At 39.9% G+C, this 22826-nt stretch overlaps 1 protein-coding gene across 2 annotated transcripts in view; it reads right to left on the bottom strand.

Moving 5' to 3' along the window:
- Positions 1-21828, bottom strand: part of LOC115223568 (zinc finger C2HC domain-containing protein 1A) — a 58811-nt gene extending 36983 nt beyond the window's left edge. For both annotated transcript variants that reach the window (XM_036512654.1, XM_029794204.2), the window contains exon 1: positions 21048-21828. In XM_036512654.1, coding sequence (XP_036368547.1) covers positions 21048-21069 — 22 coding nt within the window. In that variant the 5' untranslated portion in view covers positions 21070-21828. The remainder of the gene's footprint in view (positions 1-21047) is intronic.
- Between the last annotated feature and the right edge of the window lie 998 nt (positions 21829-22826).

The raw sequence follows: 22826 nt of genomic DNA, 5'->3' as shown, positions 1-22826 counted from the left end.
AAAGAACCTGTTGATTCTAAAACGTGTAACAATGATGATGATAAAATGAGGATGATGATGATGATGATGATGATGGTGGTGGTGATGATGATGGTGATGATGGTGGTGGTGGTGGTGGTGATGATGATGATAATGATGATGATGAGGATGATGATGATGGTGGTGATGATGATGATGATGATGAGGATGATGGTGGTGATGATGATGATGATGACGATGAGGATGATGATGATGATGATGATGGCGACAATGATGATGGTGATGATGATGATGATGATTATCGTGGTGATGATGATGATGGTGATGATGATGATGATGATGATGATGATAATGATGAGGATGATGGTGGTGATGATGATGATGATGATGACGATGATGAGGATGATAATGACGACGATGATGATGATGATGATGATGGCGACGATGATGATGGTGATGATGATGATGGTGATTATGGTGGTGATGATGATGGGATGATGATGATGATGATGATGATGATGATGATGATGATGATGATGATGATGGTGATGATGATGATGATGATGATGATGATAATAATGATGATGATGATGATGATGATAATAATAATGATGATGATGATGATGGTGATGATAATAATAATAATGATGATGATGATGATGATGATGATGATGATGATGATGATGATGATGATGATGGTGATGATGATGATGATGGTGATGATGACGATGATCATGATTATAATATTTGAAGATTGACGTAACTCTTCACAAACATAAACACACGATAGATCGCAAAGCAAATATGTAATAAAATAATATGTTTTTTTTTTATTTTCACATTTTGAACCGGAAAAAGACAGACGGACAGTCGAAATATTGTTCTACATTTAAGAGATGAGGAATTATGTACATTATTTACATTATTTACATTCGACAGATATTTGTCCTCATCTTGTTTGTTGTTAACACAACGTTTCGGCTGATATACCCTCCAGCCTTTTTCAGGTGTCTTGGGGAAATTCCGAACCTGGGTTCTCATTCCTAAGGTATTCTTCAATGTTGAGCGTCAACTACATCGTTTTCATTAACGACTACCGTAGACTTCTTATGTAAGTCTCTCATTAGCTTTACTCGTTATTCGTTTCAAATTTTCGCACCAGGCTCAGTCTGATTTGGCTTTGTAAAATTGGACAAAATGCAAGGTTCAACACAGAGTTAAGTTGACAACATCAACCCCAGTACTCAACTGGTACTTATTTTGTCAACCCTGAAAGGATGAAAGCTAAAGGTGACCTCAGCGGAATTTGAATACGTAAAAAGCACCCACTACACTCACGGAGTGGTTGGCGTTAGGAAGGGCATCCAGCTGTAGAAACATTGCCAGATAAGACCGAAGCCTGGTGCAGCCTTCTGGCTTCCCAGATCCCCGGTCGAACCGTCCAACCCATGCTAGCATGGAGAACGGACGTTAAACGATGATGATGATGATGAACCTAAAGATGGATCAAATGGTGCCAAGCATTTTGCCTGGCACAGTAACAATTCTGTTAATCTCACCGCTTTTTAAAACCAAATATTAGTTTCAAATTTTAGCACAGGGCCAGCATTTCTGGGGCAGGGGGACTGGCAGAATTGTTAGCACGCCGGGCAAAGTCCTTAGTGGTATTTCGGCTGCTGCTATGTTCTGAGTTCAAATTCCGCCGAGGTCGACTTTGCCTTTCATCCTTTCAGGTTCGATTAAATAAGTACCAGTTACGCACTGGGGTCGATGTAATCGACTTAATCCCTTTGTCTGTCCTTATTCGTCCCCTCTGTGTTTAGCCCTATGTGGGTAGTAAAGAAATAGGTATTTAATTTTATCCTGGAAAGGATGAAAGCTAAAGTTAATCTCAGTGGAATTTGAACACAGAACGTAAAAATGGACAAAATAGAGCAAAGCATTTTGCTCAGTTTGCTAATGATTCTGCCAGCTCACAGCATTTCCTTAAAATCTCTACCTCTATAAAGCTGAAGTTGTCTGTGAATGGCAGGTTCGGTAGCCTTCAACTAACACTATCTCCTCCGAGACCCTGTGGTGCAAGTTGACCAAAATTGAGAGTATGATAGAAGAAGGCTTGCTCTTCCTTCCGTAGAAGAAAAAATTCAAATCGAACCATGTTAATGCCAAAAATTATTTACATCAAAAAGGTGTTTTTTTTCTATTTTTTACGATTTTTTTTACTGCTGTGTCGCCATTTTTCAATGTATTTCAACCAGAAAAATGTTCACTTAAAGAGAATAACAAGCTACATAATGCAAAATTTTTACTTTTCAAAAATTCTAATTCTAAAGGGTCGAAAAGAAAACAAGCCCGAGCAACGCTGGGCTATACTGCTAGTAATATTAAAAATCAAAATTCTCACTTGTATAATTCTTCCCATAATTACTCCGTCATACACTCTCTTTCCTTGTCAGTGTGTGTAGTGTTCCTTTACACATTACCTGCCACCAAGCCTAGTATGTGCACACATCCTGCACTTCTTAAGTTAACTCTCTTTTACTATCTCTCCCCCTGCTAAGCATTTTGCTTGGTACAGTAACAACTCTGCCAGCCTCACCACCTTTTTCCACTGAATACTAATAATTTTTTCTCAAATTAAAAGCTGACACACCCTGTACACATGCAACTAAGAGGGTGCTCAACAGGTTTAAGCAACGCCCCACAAGGGGCTAAACATAGAGGGAACAAACAAGGACAGACAAAGGGATTAAGTCAATTACATCAACCCCAGTGCGAAACTGGTACCTTATTTATCGACCCCGAAAGGATGAAAGGCAAAGTCGACCTCGTCGGAATTTGAACTCAGAACGTAACGACAGACGAAATACCGCTAAGCATTTCGCCCGGCGCGCTAACGTTTCTGCCAGCTCACCGCCTTTTAAAAGATTGTAATATATATACACATATATATACAAATTTGACAGCTAATGGCAAATCCATTTTAATAATTAAGAACAGTCAGACGGAATCCTGGCTATGCCCATGTTGTAACAGGATTAATTAGAAAAAAAATTAATTTAGGTGAGCTGGAGTTTGGGTTTATGCCAGGACTGGGTACAACAGATGATCTCTTCCTACAGAAGTTCTTAAAAAAAAGAGCAAATCGCTATATGTTATAATCTGTCTCAGACTACATGTAGTCACAGGTGGACTATATTTGAAAAATAAGACAAAGTTGCCATGGCTGGAAGGTCTTTAATTATAAGTTGTTTTATTTTTCAATTTGGGTTGGTCTGCTGCAGGAATTAAACTCAACAGAAATAGTAGCTAAATTTCCCTCAAACCAAAATCTACTGTTCAAGACAAAATAAACAAATAAATAAATAAAATATATAAGGAAGAAAGGTACAGGTATGCCTGTATGGTTAAAAAGGTCATTTTGCAACTGTGTGGATTTGAGTTCAGTTCCACTGCAAGGCACCTTGGGCAACAATCTTCCACATAATGTATATATATACATATATACGATGGTCTTCTTTCAGTTTCCGTCTACCAAATCCACTGACAAGGTTTTGGTCAGCCCAAGGCTATAGCAGAAGACACTTGCCAAAGGTGCCACGCAGTGGGACTGAACCCGGAACCATGTGGTTGGTAAACAAGCTACTTACCACACAGCCACTCCTGCGCCTAAAAAGAATTATTAATTAATCCTTTCTACTAAAGGTACAAGGCCTGAAATTTGGGGAGCGGGGCAGTAAGTTGATTATATTGACCCCAGTACTCAACTGGTATTTAATTTATTGACCCCGAAGGGATGAAAAGCAAAATCAACCTTGGCAGAATTTGAACTCAGAACGTAAAACCAGACGAAATGCCATGAAGTATTTAGCCCAGCATGCTAACGATCCTAGAAAACCTGCTGCCTTAGAATCATTAATTAATGCCATGAATAAATATACAATTATGCAAAAAATACACATTTGCCAAGAATATTTCCAGGTGTTCTGTAGATTGATGTATTTATGAAAGAGCTTCAAGGTAAATACAGGAATAACTCCGAAAGAAGAAGATGAGTAATCAAAGTTAAAAAAGATTATCCTAACACAAGCCGTCATCATAATCGCTGCCGCCACCATACCATCATACCACCACCACTGTTGCCACCACCATCGCCACCGTCATCGTCATCACCACCACCATCGCCACTGCCATCATCATTGCTGCCGCCACCATACCATCACCACCACCACTGTTGCCACCACCATCGCCACCGTCATCGTCATCACCACCACCATCGCCACTGCCATCATCATTGCTGCCGCCACATACCATCCACCACCCCTGTTGCCACCACCATCGCCACCGTCATCGTCATCACCACCACCATCGCCACCCATCATCATTGCTGCCGCCACCATACCATCACCACCACCACTGTTGCCACCACCATCGCCACCGTCATCGTCATCACCACACATCGCCACTGCCATATCATTGCTGCCGCCACCATACCATCACCACCACCACTGTTGCCACCACCATCGCCACCGTCATCGTCATCACCACCACCATCGCCACTGCCATCATCATTGCTGCCAACATCAATTTCGAATAGAAATCGGTCGGTTACTCCTAGAAAACTACAGTAGCATCCACCCTTAGGGGTTAGCCATATTCAAATGGCATATTTACATCACGATGTGTTTCTGCTACTGTTGATAACACACTCTGATATTTATCATTGTTTGATTTCACTTTTTCAATATCAGTGTCACTGAACACTGGAAAAAGTATATGTATTTGTAAAGAGAACCTCCTTCCTATCGACAACTGTGATTGTCACACGCTGATGATAGGTCAATACTTTGAAACTCGGGTCCGTGTGTATCATAAATTGAAGACGGGAAGGATGGTTTCCCTTTGCAAATACTGATAGGGCACAGAAAGTGTGTCTATAGCCAGCTGGAGGAGATGTCTTCCTGGGGCTAAAAACTACAGTAGCATCCACCCTTAGGGGTTAGCCATATTCAAATGGCATATTTACATCATGATATATATATATATACATATATCACCGTGTCACCATGACCGACCAGGCTCTCAGATGTTGCTACACATCGCTGGTCACAATGCGCTTCGTATTGTTTTAGACTTCAAATGACGCCACCCCGCTGGCTAAGCGAGCAGGCCAACGGAAGAAAGAGTGACAGAAAGTTGTGGCGAAAGAGTACAGCAGGGATTGCCACCACCCGTTGCCGGAGCCTCGTGGGGCTTTTGGTGTTTTCGCTCAATAAACACTCACAACGCCCGGTCTGGGAATCGAAACCGCGATCCTATGACCACGAGTCCGCAGCCCTAACCACTGGGCCATTGCGCCTCCTTGTATATATACATATATATGCATATATACATATATACATATATATACATATATATATATATATATATACTCTTTTACTCTTTTACTTGTTTCAGTCATTTGACTGCGGCCATGCTGGAGCACCACCTTTAATTGAGCAACTCGACACTGGGACTTATTCTTTTGTAAGCCCAGTACTTATTCTATCGGTCTCTTTTGCCGAACCGCTAAGTAACGGGGACATAAACACACCAGCATCGGTTGTCAAGCAATGCTAGGGGGACAAACACAGACACACACACACGCATATATATACATATATACGACGGGCTTCTTTCAGTTTCCGTCTACCAAATCCACTCACAAGGCATTGGTCAGCCCGAGGCTATAGTAGAAGACACTTGCCCAAGGTGCCACGCAGTGGGACTGAACCTGGAACCATGTGGTTGGTAAACAAGATACTTACCACACAGCCACTCCTGCGCCTATATACATGCATACATATATATATACATATACATATATATATACTATACATATACATACATCTATATATATATACATATATATATACATATACATATACATACATATATATATATATATATATATATGTATATATATATATATATATTATATAATATTATATATTATAATATACATATATATTATATAATACATATATATATACATACATATATATATATATATAATATATATATATATATATATATATATATATATATATATACTCAGAGTTTTATCTTGACTATTGAGTAATTATACATATTATTTTATAGATAAATTTCCTCTATTTACATAATATTGAGGTCTCTTTCTTTCTTTTGTTATCTTACCGTTTTTACCAATATATATATATATATACACATATACATACATACATATATATATATATATATATATATATATATAGGCAGATATTAAACAATGATGATACACACACACACACACACACACAAACACACCTAGATGTATGTTGGTGTATTTAACAGTTATGTGGGTAAGGTCAGGTATTCCTTATAAAGTCTGAGAATAGCTTAGCTTAACTCCTCCTTTGCTGGCTCTTACTTCCTTCCACTTATAGATAATAGAAATATTCCAGTTGGACACACAGTTAAGTACGTATGCATGTATATATATACGGATAGGCACACCTACTAATACACATGCACACACACACACACATAGTGTGCACTGACACACGTCTACTCTCACTCGTGTGTACCAAGTCATTACAGAATCTTTGGGCTATTTGTTTTAATCAGTGTAAAAAAAGGAAAGCATTATTGCAAGCCGAATTTTTATTAGACATGACACCAAGATATGCTAAGTGTTATAATGTTTCTGTGGAATGTGTGTGTGTGAGTGTGTGTGTGTGTGTGTGTGTGTGTGTGTGTGTATACATACATACACAAATACACACATACACAGGGTGCAGTGAATATATATTGTTGTCTAAATTACGCAAAAATGAAAATAACACTGACATCTCATTTTAACCCTTTCATTACCAACCCCGCTGAAACCGGGGTCTGGCTCTGAGAACAAATGTCTTGTTTTCATAAGTTTTGAATTAAAATCTGCCATCAAACTTTAGTCACAATTTATGTTCCAATCACCAGCTGAACCCTTTCGATACCAACCCGGCTGAAACTGGCTCTGGCTCTGTAGTACAAATATCTTGTTTTCATAAGTTTTGAATTAAAATCTGCCATCAAACCTTAGTCACAATTTATGTTCCTAACACTAGCTTAATGATAATTAAGTTATTTTACTAAATATTTTGTTATATTTGGAGTAATTAAAAGAAACACAGAGCATCTCAAAATAAATACAGTAACAAAAGGGTTAACAGATATATTTACCAAAATTACATAAAAATATTTTGAAATACTAAAGAGAAAATTTATTCAATAAAATCGCCATTGGCTTCAATCACGGCCTTCAGAAGACTTCAGAATCTTCTGCAACTCTTCTGGACAATCTCTTTGTTTAAGTTGGTGAATGCTGCCATAATCCTTGCCTTCAGGTCATCTTTGGTGTTACAAGGAGTTTCATTGGCCTCTTGCTCAACTGTGGCCCACACATGATAATCAAGGGGGTTGCAGTCTGGGGAATTAAGTGGCCAGATGTTAGGGGTGATGTGATTACAGAAATTGTCTGACAGCCATGACTGGGTTCTCCTACTTGTGTAGCATGGTACAGAGTCCTGTTGCCAGATAAAGGGTCTTCCAGCAGCCACCCTCTTGACTCAGGGCAGCATTACCACCTCCAAGCACTTGATGTAGGCTTCAGTGTGGAGTCTGAGGCTGTGTGGATAGATAAATGGAGGCATAACATTGCCATCATTAGTGACCACTCCAAACACCACAATGTTAATGGATCTTTGATTTTTATCACTCTTGTACATGTTTTGGGGACATGGCAAGCCAATGGTTGTTTTGTGTAAAATCATGGTTGCCCTTGCATGTCCCCTGCATATCCCCTGCATTCCCTTCCAGCTGAGCATTCCTAATCTTGTGGGCTCATGGGTGCTGCTGTCATGTTAAAAAACAAATGTACAAGGGCCACGTAAACGCACCTCTGCTGGTGCTGTGTAAAAGCATGCAGAACACTCTGGAAAGTGGTTGGCATTAAGAAGGCCATCCAGTCATAAAAATCATGCTAAAACAGACAAGGAGCCTGGTGGCTCTTCAGCTGGATAGCTTCTGTCAAACTGTCAAACCGTCAAACTGTCAAACCGTCAAACTGTCCAACCCATGCCAGCACGGAAAACAGAAGTTACGTGCTGCTGCTGCAGATTATACATACACTTATACACACATACACTGTAAACAAATACACACATACATACATACATACATACATACACATGCACACAAAGAGAAATATGGAGTATAAAGGATTTCACTGTAGTCTAGTTTAAAAGGAATGTCTGACTCACATCTGACATTAAAGCTTTATATATACAAGTTGATATTTGTATTTGAAGTCCATGACTCCATAATGTATATACACACTGACTCCATACATTATACATAGATACATACACACAGATATATATATATATATATATATATAATTATATATAATTATATATATATATATACACACATATATTATATATATAACAATACATATATATATACACATAATATATAAATATACATACATATATATTAACACATACGACCTATTATACACATACATATATATACACAAACATACATACATATATATACCCTACAGACACATATATATACACATAGACACATATATATATACATATATATATATATATATATACACATACATATATATATATATATATACACATACATATATACATATATATACACAAACATACACACATACATACACACACACATACATACATACATACTACATACATACATACATACATACATACATATATATATATATATATAAGTAGGTCTATGCTTTCCATGTAAAATGCACACATACACACACACACGTGCAGTAATGTTTGTCTATTGTATGTTGGTTGAATCTTCAAGGCCATATCTACTAGGGCTCCATACCAGTTCATCAAGGTGTAGATAAGTATCGCAGGGTAAGGAAAAAAAACCTCTCCAGTTTAAACATTGGATAATTGTGGTTCAGACAGTTTTGCTATCTTGCAGTGCTGAGTTCAAATCCTTGTGCGGACCTGACCGGGAGAAGACAATTGACTGCCATTCTAGTATAATCTTCCCCTGTATATTGCTATGAATGGTTCAGCTTAAGGACAGTTGGCTGCGACCTACTTTGGAATATATCCATTGTCCTGTCAGATTCAGGTGGATTTGATTGGTTCTGGGTAGACCTGTGACCCCTTTCAGGTGAACTAAAGTTCGTTCTAAACACCCTTTAGAGTAAGGAAGAATCTAGTGACAGTGAAGAAGAGGAAGAAGAAAGTAGTGAGAAAGACAGATTAAGGAATCTGAGAACTAGGAGAGAGAATGACAGTGACAGCGTCGATGAAGATAGGGACATAGGACCAAGTGGGATAGAGAGAGTATTAGAGCTAAGAGAGGGATTGAGGGTAGTGATAGAGCAAGAGGGTTTTGACAGTCGGTACTTTGGAAGTCAAAGCGAGCAGTTGGGATTTTAGGAGCGAGGATTTGGGAATTCGGGGCAAGAGTTTGGCAAGTTGGAGCTAGCAGTAGTCGGTATTTTGGAAGTCAAAGCGAGCGGTTGGGATTTTAGGAGCGAGGATTTGGGAATTCGGGGCAAGAGTTTGGCAAGTTGGAGCTAGCAGTACTGGGAGAGATGAGGTGCAATATGAGGCGTTGGCCCAATGTAAGGTGCGTGGATTGTGTATTGATATGTGAAGAAAAAGAAGGAAAAGGAATCCATGTATCGAAATGTTGAAAAGAAATGAGACAGTAAAAAGGAATTTAATGAACAATGTGAATTGAGTAAAGGACTTGTTGATGTGTCGATTATCGAGTTGTGGTATTTATGTTCGGAATTGTGTTGATACATGTTACAAAAGAAAGTAGAAAAAGACTTTAAAGAACTGTGAACGTTATTTGTTTAATTGGATTTGAACATTGATTTGTAACGTGAATTATTTGTGACATGAACATTGTATACCTGTTTCTTGCAGGTGTACTCTTTAATTGCTGTTGTCATTGAACTTGATGTGTTGTTACCGGACGGTTATATTGTATCTGCATGTTGTTAAATGCTTTGATCTGTGGTATACCTGTATGATGTATTGAGTTGTTACTTGCATGTCCTCTTTTAAATGTACCTGATATGTATTTGATGTTGTAACAATTGTAATAGTCATATAAATTAGTTGTTAAATGTAAGCCAGTTGTGCCTTGCCTCTTTGTGTCTCTCTCGGTTGCCTCTGTATCTCTTCGTGCTGCTGCTGCTGTTGTTGTTGTCTCTCTCTCTCCTCTCCGACGAGTTTCCGTGGCGAAAACATTCGCTGCATCGAACGGGCCTGTGTGAGGGATTCCGTAACAGTTTTTGGAGGTCCCCCCTCGTAACAATATGCATGCGTGTGTGCGTGTGTTTATAGGCATATTCTGACACAGACACCCACAGACACACCCACAAACATATATATATATATATATGTATATTTATATATATGTATAGTTACGAGGGGCGTTCAATAAGTAATGCCCCTGACCCACTTTCCCATAGGAGTAGAGCAACGAAACTTGGCACAGTTATTAGTCTTTTTCTACATAGGAATCACCCAGAGTTACGCATTTCTCCCCTCGTTTGATGCAGCTCTGGAGACCGTTTTTGTAGAATACCCCCAGCTTGGTCCTCCAACCACGACGTGACTTCAGAAATCAAGGCTGCACAATCTGGGAAACGCTTTCCTTTCAAAAACAACTTCATGGATGGGAAGAGGTGAAAATCAGAGGGTGCAAGGTCAGGAGAGTATGGGGGATGGGGGAGGAGTTCATAGCCGCATGCCTGTGCTTCTGATCTGGCGACACGCGAGTTGTGGACCGGAGCGTTGTCCTGCAGGAGGAGGATGCCTTTGCTGATCTTTCCTCGCCTCTTGATTTTGATAGCTTCTCTTAATTTCCTCAAAAGTGAAGCATAATAGGCTCCTGTAATTGTGGTACCCTTTGCCAGGAAATCTGTCATCACTACTCCGTCCTGGTCCCACAAGACTGTTAGCATGACCTTGCCAGCGAAGGGCTGCACCCTTGCCTTCTTTGGAGGAGGTGAGTCACAGTGCTTCCATTGCATTGACTGGGTTTTGGTCTCTGGATCATAGTGATGGACCCAGGTTTCATCCTGTGTAATCAGTCTTTTGAAAAATTTTGACTCATCTTCTTGGCACATCTCCAAATTCATCCTCGAGCACTCGACGCGTTCTTGCTTCTGGAAAGGTGTGAGCAACCTGGGAATCCATCTGGCAGACACCTTTTGCATATGCAAATGGTCATGAATGATAGTTTCCACAGACCCGGTACTAATCTTGACCTGATAGGCTATTTGGCGAATTGTTATGCGTCGATCTTCCAAAATGGCAGCCTCAACTTGACGGACAGATGCCTCATGAATGGCAGAAGGGGGGCGACCAGATCTGGGAGCTGTTTCCACAGAGTTCCGACCATGTTTGAATTCACGATGCCAGCATTTTACAAGGTCATATGATGGGGCATCATTACCATAAGTTACTTTCATTTCATCAAAAGTCTCCCGTGCTGTGCGTCCTTTCAAATACAAAAACCGGATCACTGCTCGACACTCAACAGGCTCCAGTTCACACTTGACTCAGTTCAAACACCTGTAAATCAGAAACCACAATTAGTTCAGAGCTGTAATTTACCACTTAATCTATAGAGATATAACTAATTGCACATGCAAAATTTCAGCTAGATCAAACAACTGCAAGTGGGTCAGGGGCATTACTTATTGAACGTCCCTCGTGTATATATATATATATATATATGTATCATCATCATCATCATCATCATCGTTTAGCGTCCGTTTTCCATGCTAGCATGGGTTGGACGGTTCAACTGGGGTCTGTGAAGCCAAAAGGCTTCATCAGGCCCAGTCAGATCTGACAGAGTTTCTACAGCTGGATGCCCTTCCTAACGCCAACCACTCCGTGAGTGTAGTGGGTGCTTTTTACGTGCCACCCGCACAGGGGCCAGACAGAGCTGGCAAACGGCCACGAACGGATGATGCTTTTTATGTGCCACCGGCATGGGGCCAGGCGAGGCTGGCAATGGACACGAACGGATGGTGCTTTTTACGTGCCACCGGCATGAGGCCAGTCGGGGCGGCGCTGGCAACGGTCGCGAAACGGATGGTTCTCTTACATGCCACCGGCACTGGTAACACATCTGCAATTTCCATTGATCAATTTCGATTCTGATCCTCACTTGCCTCAACAGGTCTTCACAAGTAGAGTTTTGTGTCCCAAGAAGGGAAGGTATGCATACGTAGGCTGGCTCCATCCCATGTATATATATATATTATATATATATATATATATATAAAAGTATATATATATATATATATATATATAAAAGTATATATATATATATATATAATATATATATATATATCTATCTATCAATCTGTGTGTGTATGTGCTTGTGTGTTTATATATACATATATTTTATACTTATATATAGATATATATATATATATACACACACATATACATATATACACACATATACAATATACATATATATGTATTTAAGCGTGTATATAAGTATGTATTTATGTATATGTATGTAGCTACATGAATATGCAAACATATACTTGTGTAGGTGTTAACTGTGTATGTATCTGTATATATATATCTATATAAATATATATATATATTAATATATATATATATTACTACAGAAATATTACTACAGAAATATTCTTTTAAACACTACTACAGAAATATTCTTTTAAAAAAACTTTTCTTCTAATTTTTCTAAATTTAATTATTTAATCGTTACAGTTGAAAAGGTCTCAAAATGACCGAAACCGGTACTGAAAGATTCACTATAAAATTATCTTAGCATTTTCTATTTTTGACTTGTTTTTTCATATATATATATATATATATATATATATATATATATATATATATATATATATATATATTACACATACACACACATACATATATATCATATATATGCATATATAGCATCATACCCATGAACACATGCATACACACACACACACAAGCCTCTGTGCTAGCAATCAAACATCCGACCTGTCCTTGCGTACCTGACACCTAGGATACGTAGTGCTGAAGGTGGACATAGAAACCACAGTATTTCATTGCATCACTGTTTACTGTCACAATCGGTCAACCTGGCAACCAAGTCGATCACCAATGCAATAATGTCCAGTCTGTTTAACAATCAAGCTTTTCATTCACTCACCTTTTAAATCAATTGCCATATGAACAAGTTTCTTTGAAGTTTTTAATCATACGTAATTGTACATAAGGGACATAAAGGGCCGTGGCTAAATGGTTAGGGGTATAGAGCTTATGATAATTGAATCACAGGTTCAATCTTAGACCAGAAAAAAAAAAAGACTTTTTGCATGCAGGAGTGGCTGTGTGGTAAGTAGCTTGCTTACCAGCCACATGGTTCCGGGTTCAGTCCCACTGCGTGGCATCTTGGGCAAATGTCTTCTGCTATAGCCTCGGGCCGACCAATGCCTTGTGAGTGGATTTGGTAGACGGAAAACTGAAAGAAGCCTGTCGTATATATGTATATATATATGTATGTGTGTTTGTTTGTGTGTCTGTGTTTGTCCCCCTAGCATTGCTTGACAACCGATGCTGGTGTGTTTATGTCCCTGTTACTTAGCGGTTCGGCAAAAGAGACCGATAGAATAAGTACTGGGCTTACAAAAAGAATAAGTCCTGGGGTCGAGTTGCTCGATTAAAGGCAGTGCTCCAGCATGGCCGCAGTCAAATGACTGAAACAAGTAAAGGAGTAAGTACCCAAAGGTATTTTATTTTTGGCCATAAATTTTATATTTTCATCTGAACTTAATGAAATTTGAGAGGCAGGTAAATTTTGTGGGTGGGGGAGATGGTAAAGGTGTTTATTTAATTCAAAAGGGCTTGAGAAGGGCATAAATGTAAATAAGCATTTCCTTAGAGACATTCTTATCAATTTCGTAGAAATTTTACACGTGATTACAGTTCATGTCCATTGGCTGATGCCAGATATGAAGAGTTGACAAAAATATCAATAACTGCACGTGAGAGGAGGATTTAGATTTTGAAGAAAATTGACCCATGAGTAAAATTAAGCACTTACTCTTTACTCTTTTACTTGTTTCAGTCATTTGACTGCGGTCATGCTGGAGCACCGCCTTCAATCGAGCAACTCGACCCCGGGACTTATTCTTTTGTAAGCCCAGTACTTATTCTATCGGTCTCTTTTGCCGAACCGCTAAGTAATGGGGACATAAACACACCAGCATCGGTTGTCAAGCAATGCTAGGAGGACAAACACAGACACACAAACACACACACATACACATATATATACATATATACGACGGGCTTCCTTCAGTTTCCGTCTACCAAATCCACCCACAAGGCTTTGGTCGGCCTGAGGCTAAGTAGAAGACACTTGCCCAAGATGCCATGCAGTGGGACTGAACCCGGAACCATGTGGCCGGCAAACAAGCTACTTACCACACAGCCACTCCTGCGCCTATGAAACATCAATTATTCACATAATGTATTGGGACTTACAATCAATCGGATATTTTCATGGAAATGGTCACAGGGATTCTATTTATGACATAACCTTAACACTTTTCTTCAGATTTTGCTGAGATTGGACACACTGATTGATTTTGTACAGAGAGTGGCATTAAGGGGAGAGAAATAAACAAACATCATTCTCAACGGGTCGAGGTACACCCAAAAAAATTTTGACTGCGATTTCAGAAGGTCCAGTATGTGGGAGTATGTCGAAAGCGATAACCAGGTAAAATCCCTGCTGAACCAGATATAACATCTTAACGGGTAATAGTTGGCATGGGAAATTAAGAAGATTTCAATACAAGGTCAAAGGTGAGCTTAACTTCAACACGGAAAACACAAGCACCGCCGGGTCCAACAGCTAGTACATACATATATACATACACACACACACACACACATGCAGACACAATGGGCTTCTTTCAATTTCTCTCTACCAAATCCACTCACAAGGTTTTGGTCAGCCTGAAGCTACAGTAGAAGACACTTGCCCATGGTGCCACACAGTGGGACTGAACCCAGAGCCATGCAGTTTGGAAGCAGACTTCATACCACACAGCAACAGCAGTGCCTATACTGGCTGGGGTTGGACAGTTCAACAGGAAAGAGCAAGCCAGGTGACTGCATCAGGCTCCAGTTTCTACTTTTGTATGGTTTCTATGGCTGGATGCCCTTCTTGTCACCAACCACTTTGCAGAGTTTCCTGGGTGCTTTTTATGTGGCACCAGCACCAGTGAGGTCACCAAGTAACCAGCAAGACAGTGTTGGGTGCTTGAATTGGCTCTGGTGATAATTCAGGACTTATTTCATATATTACCTCTTGAGGGGAATAAGTCCAAGGTGGCTGCCAGCTGGATTCAAAATGTCATTGTCATCATTACCACCACCATCATCATCATCATCATCATCATCACCATTACTGTCATCATCATCGTCGTCGTCGTCATCACCAACACCATCTCTGTCATCATTGCTGTCATAATCATCACTATCACCACCACCACCACCATTATCATCATCATCAACATCATCGTCATTGTTGTCATCATCATCAACATCACCACCATCACTATCATAATCATCACCACCACCACCACCACCATCACCACAATCACCGTCATAATCATCATTACCACCACCACCACCATCACTATCATAATCATCACTGCCACCACTACCATCATCATCATCAACATCACCATCATCGTTGTCATCATCATCATCGTCATCATCATTTATGTCTGCTTTATGTTTAGCTGAGTGATACTCCCCGAACACCTGCAGGCACCAAACATCGTAAAAAAAATAATAATAATATAAAAATATAAACAAAATATAGCCTTGCAACATTTGTTCCAGCTTTTAACGTCCTGAGTTCAAATCCCGCAGAGGCACATTTTGCCTTACATCCCTCTGGGGTTGATAAAGTAAAACTCTAATCAAGTACTAGGGTTAATGGTATCCGTCCACCCACTCTACAAAAAACTGCTGGCCTTGTACCCTAAGTCATAAAACATTATTTTAACACTTCGTTTCCTCTGCCAATTTGATGTACAATGGTATAAAATATTTAATTCTCTCAGAACTATACCATCTTGGAATGTTTTTGAAAACCAGTGGATGTATTCCACTGAAATTAGGTAAATAATCCTTCAAACAGATGGTCAGTAGCGACGCCTGCTGGGTTCGACTGCTCTGCATTGATAAGGGGCAAATACTCAGAAACTAGTCTGCAGATGCCTGACCAGCAAGGGGAAGCGGCTGACCTCCTCTGTTCGAAGGTTATAATGGACACAGGTTCGTGTGTCACATAGCTAGCTAGAGGCGATGGCCTCTTGGAGCTAATCAACAGCAGCATTCGTCCTATATTTCTGGATTGCCATATTAGTTTGGCGATAACTATTAATATACCATTATACACACACACAGATATATATACATACAAGTGCATGTATGCACGTATGCTTGTATGCATGTATATACGTAAACATTTTATTGTCAAATTGTGACTGTGTGGTAAGTAGCTAGCTTACCAACCACATGTTTCCGGGTTCAGTCCCACTGCGTGGCACCTTGGGCAAGTGTCTTCTACTATAGCCTCGGGTCGACCAAAGCCTTGTGAGTGGATTTAGTACACGGAAACTGAAAGAAGCCCGTCGTATATATGTATGTGTGCGTATATGTTTGTGTGCCCCCCCCACCACCACCAACTTCGCTTGACAACCGATATTGGTGTGTTTACGTCCCCGTCACTTAGCGGTTCGGCAAAAGATATCGATAGAATAAGTACTAGGCTTCCAAAGAATAAGTCCTGGGAGTCGATTTGCTCGACTAAAGGCGGTGCTCCAGCATGGCCACAGTCAAATGACTGAAACAAGTAAAAGAGTAAAAGAGTATATATATACAGGGTGTCCCCAAAAAATGTATACACACCTTAAATAATTGTAAATTTGTTATTCTTTGTAAGCCTAGTACTTATTCTATAGTTCTCTTTTGCCGAACCACTATGTGTATACATTTTTTTGGGACACCCTGTATATATCTTAGCAGCGACGACACTTTTGTTGACAATCTACATTTTTTTTTTTTACAAACATTTTTTTACCACCCCTACTGCCTACCCTGAGTATATCACACGGTATCTACTCGAGATAATTAATACACAAATAGCTACGTGAGTGGGCGCAAGCGCGCGTGTGTGAGTATTTGAATTGGCACAAACAGGGTTAAGATGAATGTTTGTGAAGTAGAGATGGGAAAAAGGCGAGGGTGAACAGGGTGGCGGCGGTTGTAACGATGACAGATGATGGTGGAATTTCCAGTAAAGACTAGTCTGAGACCGTTTAGCAAGGAAATAGCACGCGAGTGCGCGCACGGTACGTGCGTGCGTATGTGTGTGTGTGTTTATGTGTATGTAACTTAGGAATGTTCTGTCACCCGTGTGTATACGTCAAGTGTCTATGGTTACTCAGTTACCAGGGGTACAACGTTTCAGGTTTTACCGTCTCGTGCCGCAATAAAACAGTTCAATCGGAATTAAATTCAATAGCTGTTTATTATTCCCCGGCGATCTTTCGTCTCTAGTAGACCTTTCCGTCGATTTCCGTAAAAAAATTTTTTTTTTTTACATATGGGCTTGCGGGAACTTTTGAAGTAATGAGAGCGAAAGAGACTAAGAGAAAGCGATTGTATGACGAGGGAAGTTCTTTTGAAGTTACCGTGCATGTGAAGCATTGATGTATATGTGTGTGTGTGTGTGTGTGTGTTTGATGGGGTGTGGGAGACAGACAGTATGTTGTGTAAGTGAAGTGCTTCTGTTAGTGTGTGTGAAGAGACAGAGTAATGTGTGAAAGAAAGAGATAACTGAAATTTTTTACTTGGTGTATGTGTATATATATGTATGTATATTACTTCAAAAGTTCCCGCAAGCCCGTATGTAAAAAAAAAAAATTTTTACGGAAATCGACGGAAAGGTCTACTAGAGACGAAAGATCGCCAGACAAATATTTCCACGTTCATTCATCGACCAAGAGCACAAAAGACAAGTTAATGAAGTGGTGATGGTGGTGGTGGTGGTGGTATTGTGATGGGTGGGGAGGAATGCTCTATGCGGAAGATCGGCCAGCTAGAAATAGCAACTATCCCGGGCATCATCACAACGGAACATCTTGTGGCGGCCCAACATGACCCCCCTAAAAATATGGGATGGTTATGACTGGAAAGTCTCGAGGCTTAAAAAACAACACTAACAGCAACGATAAAAAAAGTAGGGAGGGCCTACGAGGGTCCCTCGATCTGGAAATAACAAATTTCCATTATATTAACATCCTGCAGTCATCGGACACATTAGATACTCTTTTACTCTTTTACTTGTTTCAGTCATTTGACTGCGGCCATGCTGGAGCATCGCCTTTAAGTCGAGCAAATCGACCCCGGGACTTATTCTTTTTGTAAGCCCAGTACTTATTCTATCGGTCTCTTTTTTGCCGAACCGCTAAGTGACGGGGACGTAAACACACCAGCATCGGTTGTCAAGCAATGCTAGGGGGACAAACACAGACACACAGACACACAAACACACACATACATATACATACATGCGGTTCGGCAAAAGAGACCGATAGAATAAGTACTGGGCTTCCAAAGAATAAGTCCCGGGGTCGATTTGCTCGACTAAAGGCGGTGCTCCAGCATGGCCGCAGTCAAATGACTGAAACAAGTAAAAGAGTAAAGAGTAAAGAGTATATACGACAGGCTTCTTTTCAGTTTCCGTCTACCAAATCCACTCACAAGGCATTGGTCGGCCCGGGGCTATAGCAGAAGACAAAATTTTCAGAGTAACACCCGTACCATTTTATTTGTTACTCTGAAAATGTATCTTAAGATAATATAGGGTTAATGCTTACAACTTGGCCTGATATAGTCCTAGGTATACTGTATGGTGAGAGAAAAAGGAAATTAAAAAAGGGACCGGTTACAGCAAGGAATGTCTGATCAGAGGTCTCTCTTTGATAATGTATGACCTGGGGTTATAAAATAACAATTTGGTCAATCAGTGAATGATAATATTGTCATTGATTACACACACACGCACACACATACATGTCTATGCGTGTATGTATTATAATTGTGTGTGTGTTTGTGCGTATGTTTATGTATATATATGTGTGTATATACCCACACATGCGCGGGGGGGGGGGAGATATAATGGCGATCCTTCGGTATAGGTAACGGTGTAAGTACCGGATGCATTTAAAAAAAAGTGGGGGTTTTTTATATATGGTGGGGGGGACCTATACCGAAGGATCGCCGATATAATTGTAGTTGGGTACCCCTCACTCCTGATCGAACAAGAAAACCTAGGCAAATAACGAAACTTAGCCACCAAAACCTATGATCGAAAGCTTTCTAACCGTGATCATCCCGCCTTCTTGTCGGAACAACACAGTGTGTCTCTGTCCTGTTCGTTATAAGTAATTAGACCGGAGACTGTGGTTTGAGGGCAATTAGGCTGTTATTTCTAGCAACAAGAAAACCTAGGCAAATAACGAAACTTTGCCAAACCTATGATCGAAAGCTTTCTAACCGTGATCATCCCGCCTTCTTGTTGGAACAACACAGTGTGTCTCTGTCCTGTTCGATATAAGTCATTAGACCGGAGACTGTGGTTTGGGAGCAATTAGGCTGTTATTTCTAGCAAGTCGATGTGGTCTCGATCTATGTATGCGCGCGCGTGCGTGTGTGTGTGCGTGTGCGTGTGTGTGTGTGTGTGTACGTGCGTGCGCGTGTGAGTAGGTGAGTGAATGAAAGGATTAGCTGAGGGAATTTGAAACCAATCTATTGTCTTAGGGTACTAGTATCGTAGACTGGTCCCTTGTCTTAGTGTCTACTGATCTTGGTGGTGTTTTTAATTTAGCATCCAGTAATGTAAAGAATGGGGGGGGTCCCACAATGCGAGCTGGGAAAGACTGGGGAGGAATGTCAAGTCAAAAGTTGTTATTTAACCCCGAGTCAGCAACAACGGCGCAGCTGGACTTCTGATCAAAACCGTTCCATCTATAACCATCACCATCCCGATTTTCGTTCAAATAGTGTATCAAAGGCTGCATTTATTATCCGTTATGTATCCTATACACAGTCGTCTTACCAGCATTAAAGGCCTGCGGGACAAATCAACACACTGGGTCCTAGTGTATATATTTTTTGGCAGCAAGTCACACCGTACAGATTACGATTGGGCCCCTAGACCCGTGAAACCTCTAGACAACTGCGTACAGATTACAATTGGGCCCCTAGACCCGTGAAACCTCTAGACAACTGCGTACAGATTACGATTGGGCCCCTAGACCCGTGAAACCTCTAGACAACTGCGTACAGATTACGGTTGGGCCCCTAGACCCGTGAAACCTCTAGACAACTGCGTACAGATTACGATTGGGCCCCTAGACCCGTGAAAACTCTAGACAACTGCGTACAGATTACGATTGGGCCCCTAGACCCGTGAAACCTCTAGACAACTGCGTACAGATTACGGTTTGGCCCCTAGACCCGTGAAACCTCTAGACAACTGCGTACAGATTACGATTGGGCCCCTAGACCCGTGAAAACTCTAGACAACTGCGTACAGATTACGATTGGGCCCCTAGACCCGTGAAACCTCTAGACAACTGACCAGAGTGTCCATGCTTTAAAATGGCACTGGTCCTATGTCCGTCTTGTTGAGTTGTTAGTTTTTAAAGGGGGTGAGGTGTGATTTTGAGGGAAATTCTGGCTGCTGTTTCTAGCAGGTCGAACGCCCGCGTAGAGGCGCCCTCGTTGGCTCGTTAAAATAAAATAAAGTAAACAGCATAGGTGGAAAGTAAAAAATAAAGAAAGAGAATGAGAGGAGAGAGAGATGAAGAGATATTTAACAAGCAAATGGAAATAAAATAAAATAAAGTTTTTGTTTACCTTCTGTGTCTTCTTCTTCCATGGTAATATTTCCGCAAAACGATGTCGACAAAAGGGATTACCAGAATAATAAAAAAAAACAAAAGGATCGAAGAAGAAGAATTAGAGAATAATCTGGTTTGTAGTAAGATAGTAAGAATGGAATGAATAATGAATACAAGAAAAAAAAGATATGGTGAAGGAATGACGAAAATATGGATTGAAGTTTGAATTAGCGGCAGTTTTTCTCTGTTTATTTTTTCTTCTCCTCTCAGGACATGTAGCAACAAATCGTTGCTGCTGCTGATGATGATTCAGAGCATGAGCGCGGAATGTATTAACGAACAGAATAACAGAATTGTATCTAGATTTTCTTTCTTTCTTTATTCTATCGTGTTTTTTTTTCTTTCTGTCCCTTTTTTTCTGTCTTTCAGTCTTTCTTTCTTTCTTTTTGTTTTTTCTCAATGGTTAGTAATAATATACGAGCAGAATAGCGGAATTATAATGTATAATTCAACTATTAAGTCATTAAAAAAAAACACAAAGGGATTGGGAGTCGTACAGTGTAATTCTATAGTTGCTTTTTAACCAACAGAATAACAGAATAACAGAATTATAGCGGGCAAATATCTTAAACCTTTCTAGTTAATATATCAGTTTCGTTTTTCTTTTTCTCATACAAATTAACCGTAATTACAAAGTAAAATGTATTAATTAGATTGCCTAATTAAAGCTGAGAATTGTCTTCAACTGGAAATTGAAACCAAGGCTTGTAACGGGCTAACTCGTCCTGTTAGAGGCCCAATTCTAGAGCATGGTGCAAACTCGCTACAACTAACCGCGCAATATTAACGTTGACTACCTTTTTCTAACTAATCATCGAACGTATATCTCATATTGATTTATCGGCTGCTATCAGTGAGTTGAAACGGGTGCTGTAGAATAGAAGAAGCCAGGTTCCCAGTAATTCCACACAGTTTTCTGTGACCTGGTTTCAAATCTGATATTTTTAAAGCTTCGCTTTTGGGGGGTAGATATATATTTTTTTTTAACTTGAAATAAAACATGAAAAGTAGTCGGCATCTTTTTCTCGCTATATTTATATAAAAGTTATTGGATCTTTTCGGTTTGACCGGCAGTTTTTAAAAATATTTTCCACGTAACTAAAAAATTTTAAACTTCGTATACTGGTAGAATGTGTTTATAAAACATCTTTTTCTCTTGGCTTTATTGAGCAAATTCTATGGTTTGTAAGATATTTGTTGTTGTTTTTCTTCAGTTTCTGCAATTTCAACCAATCAATGACGTCTATTGAGGTGAAAACATTCTGTGCCGTATGAATATGTCCCTCGTTTAAGAAACAGATTGGGTTTATTTACATTTCTGAAGAAAAAAGATACCCTTCCCCCTAACCCTAACCCTAAAACAGATTGAAATGCAATAGATCGATACTAGGGTCATAATTACGGGTGACAATTTCATATGACACCGCTAGAAAAAACTGCCGTTCAAACCGAAAAGATCCAAGTTATTTCCTAAATTTGCATTCTGTACACTCCATTCGAAGGACAACTTTCTTGGTGGTTTTAGCCATTTTCGCTAGGTTTGGTCAGACCACCATAACCTCTTCCTTTTCTATCTTAACGTCTCTTCTACCTTGAGCACATAATGAGGCTTTACCAGCCTTGTACTGTGAAAACTTGTGAAGAGGATGTTTCCTGCATTTTATTTTTACCTTTGCAGAAGGTCTGCCGGGATTTGGGGACGTTCACCATTTTCAATGCTTAAGGCTTTTCTCAA

The sequence above is a fragment of the Octopus sinensis genome, linkage group LG23, assembly GCF_006345805.1.
Source record: "Octopus sinensis linkage group LG23, ASM634580v1, whole genome shotgun sequence".
Lineage (NCBI taxonomy): Eukaryota > Metazoa > Mollusca > Cephalopoda > Octopoda > Octopodidae > Octopus > Octopus sinensis.
The sequence above is the reverse complement of the archived record's forward strand: the minus strand, read 5'-3'. Positions and strand labels throughout refer to the sequence as shown.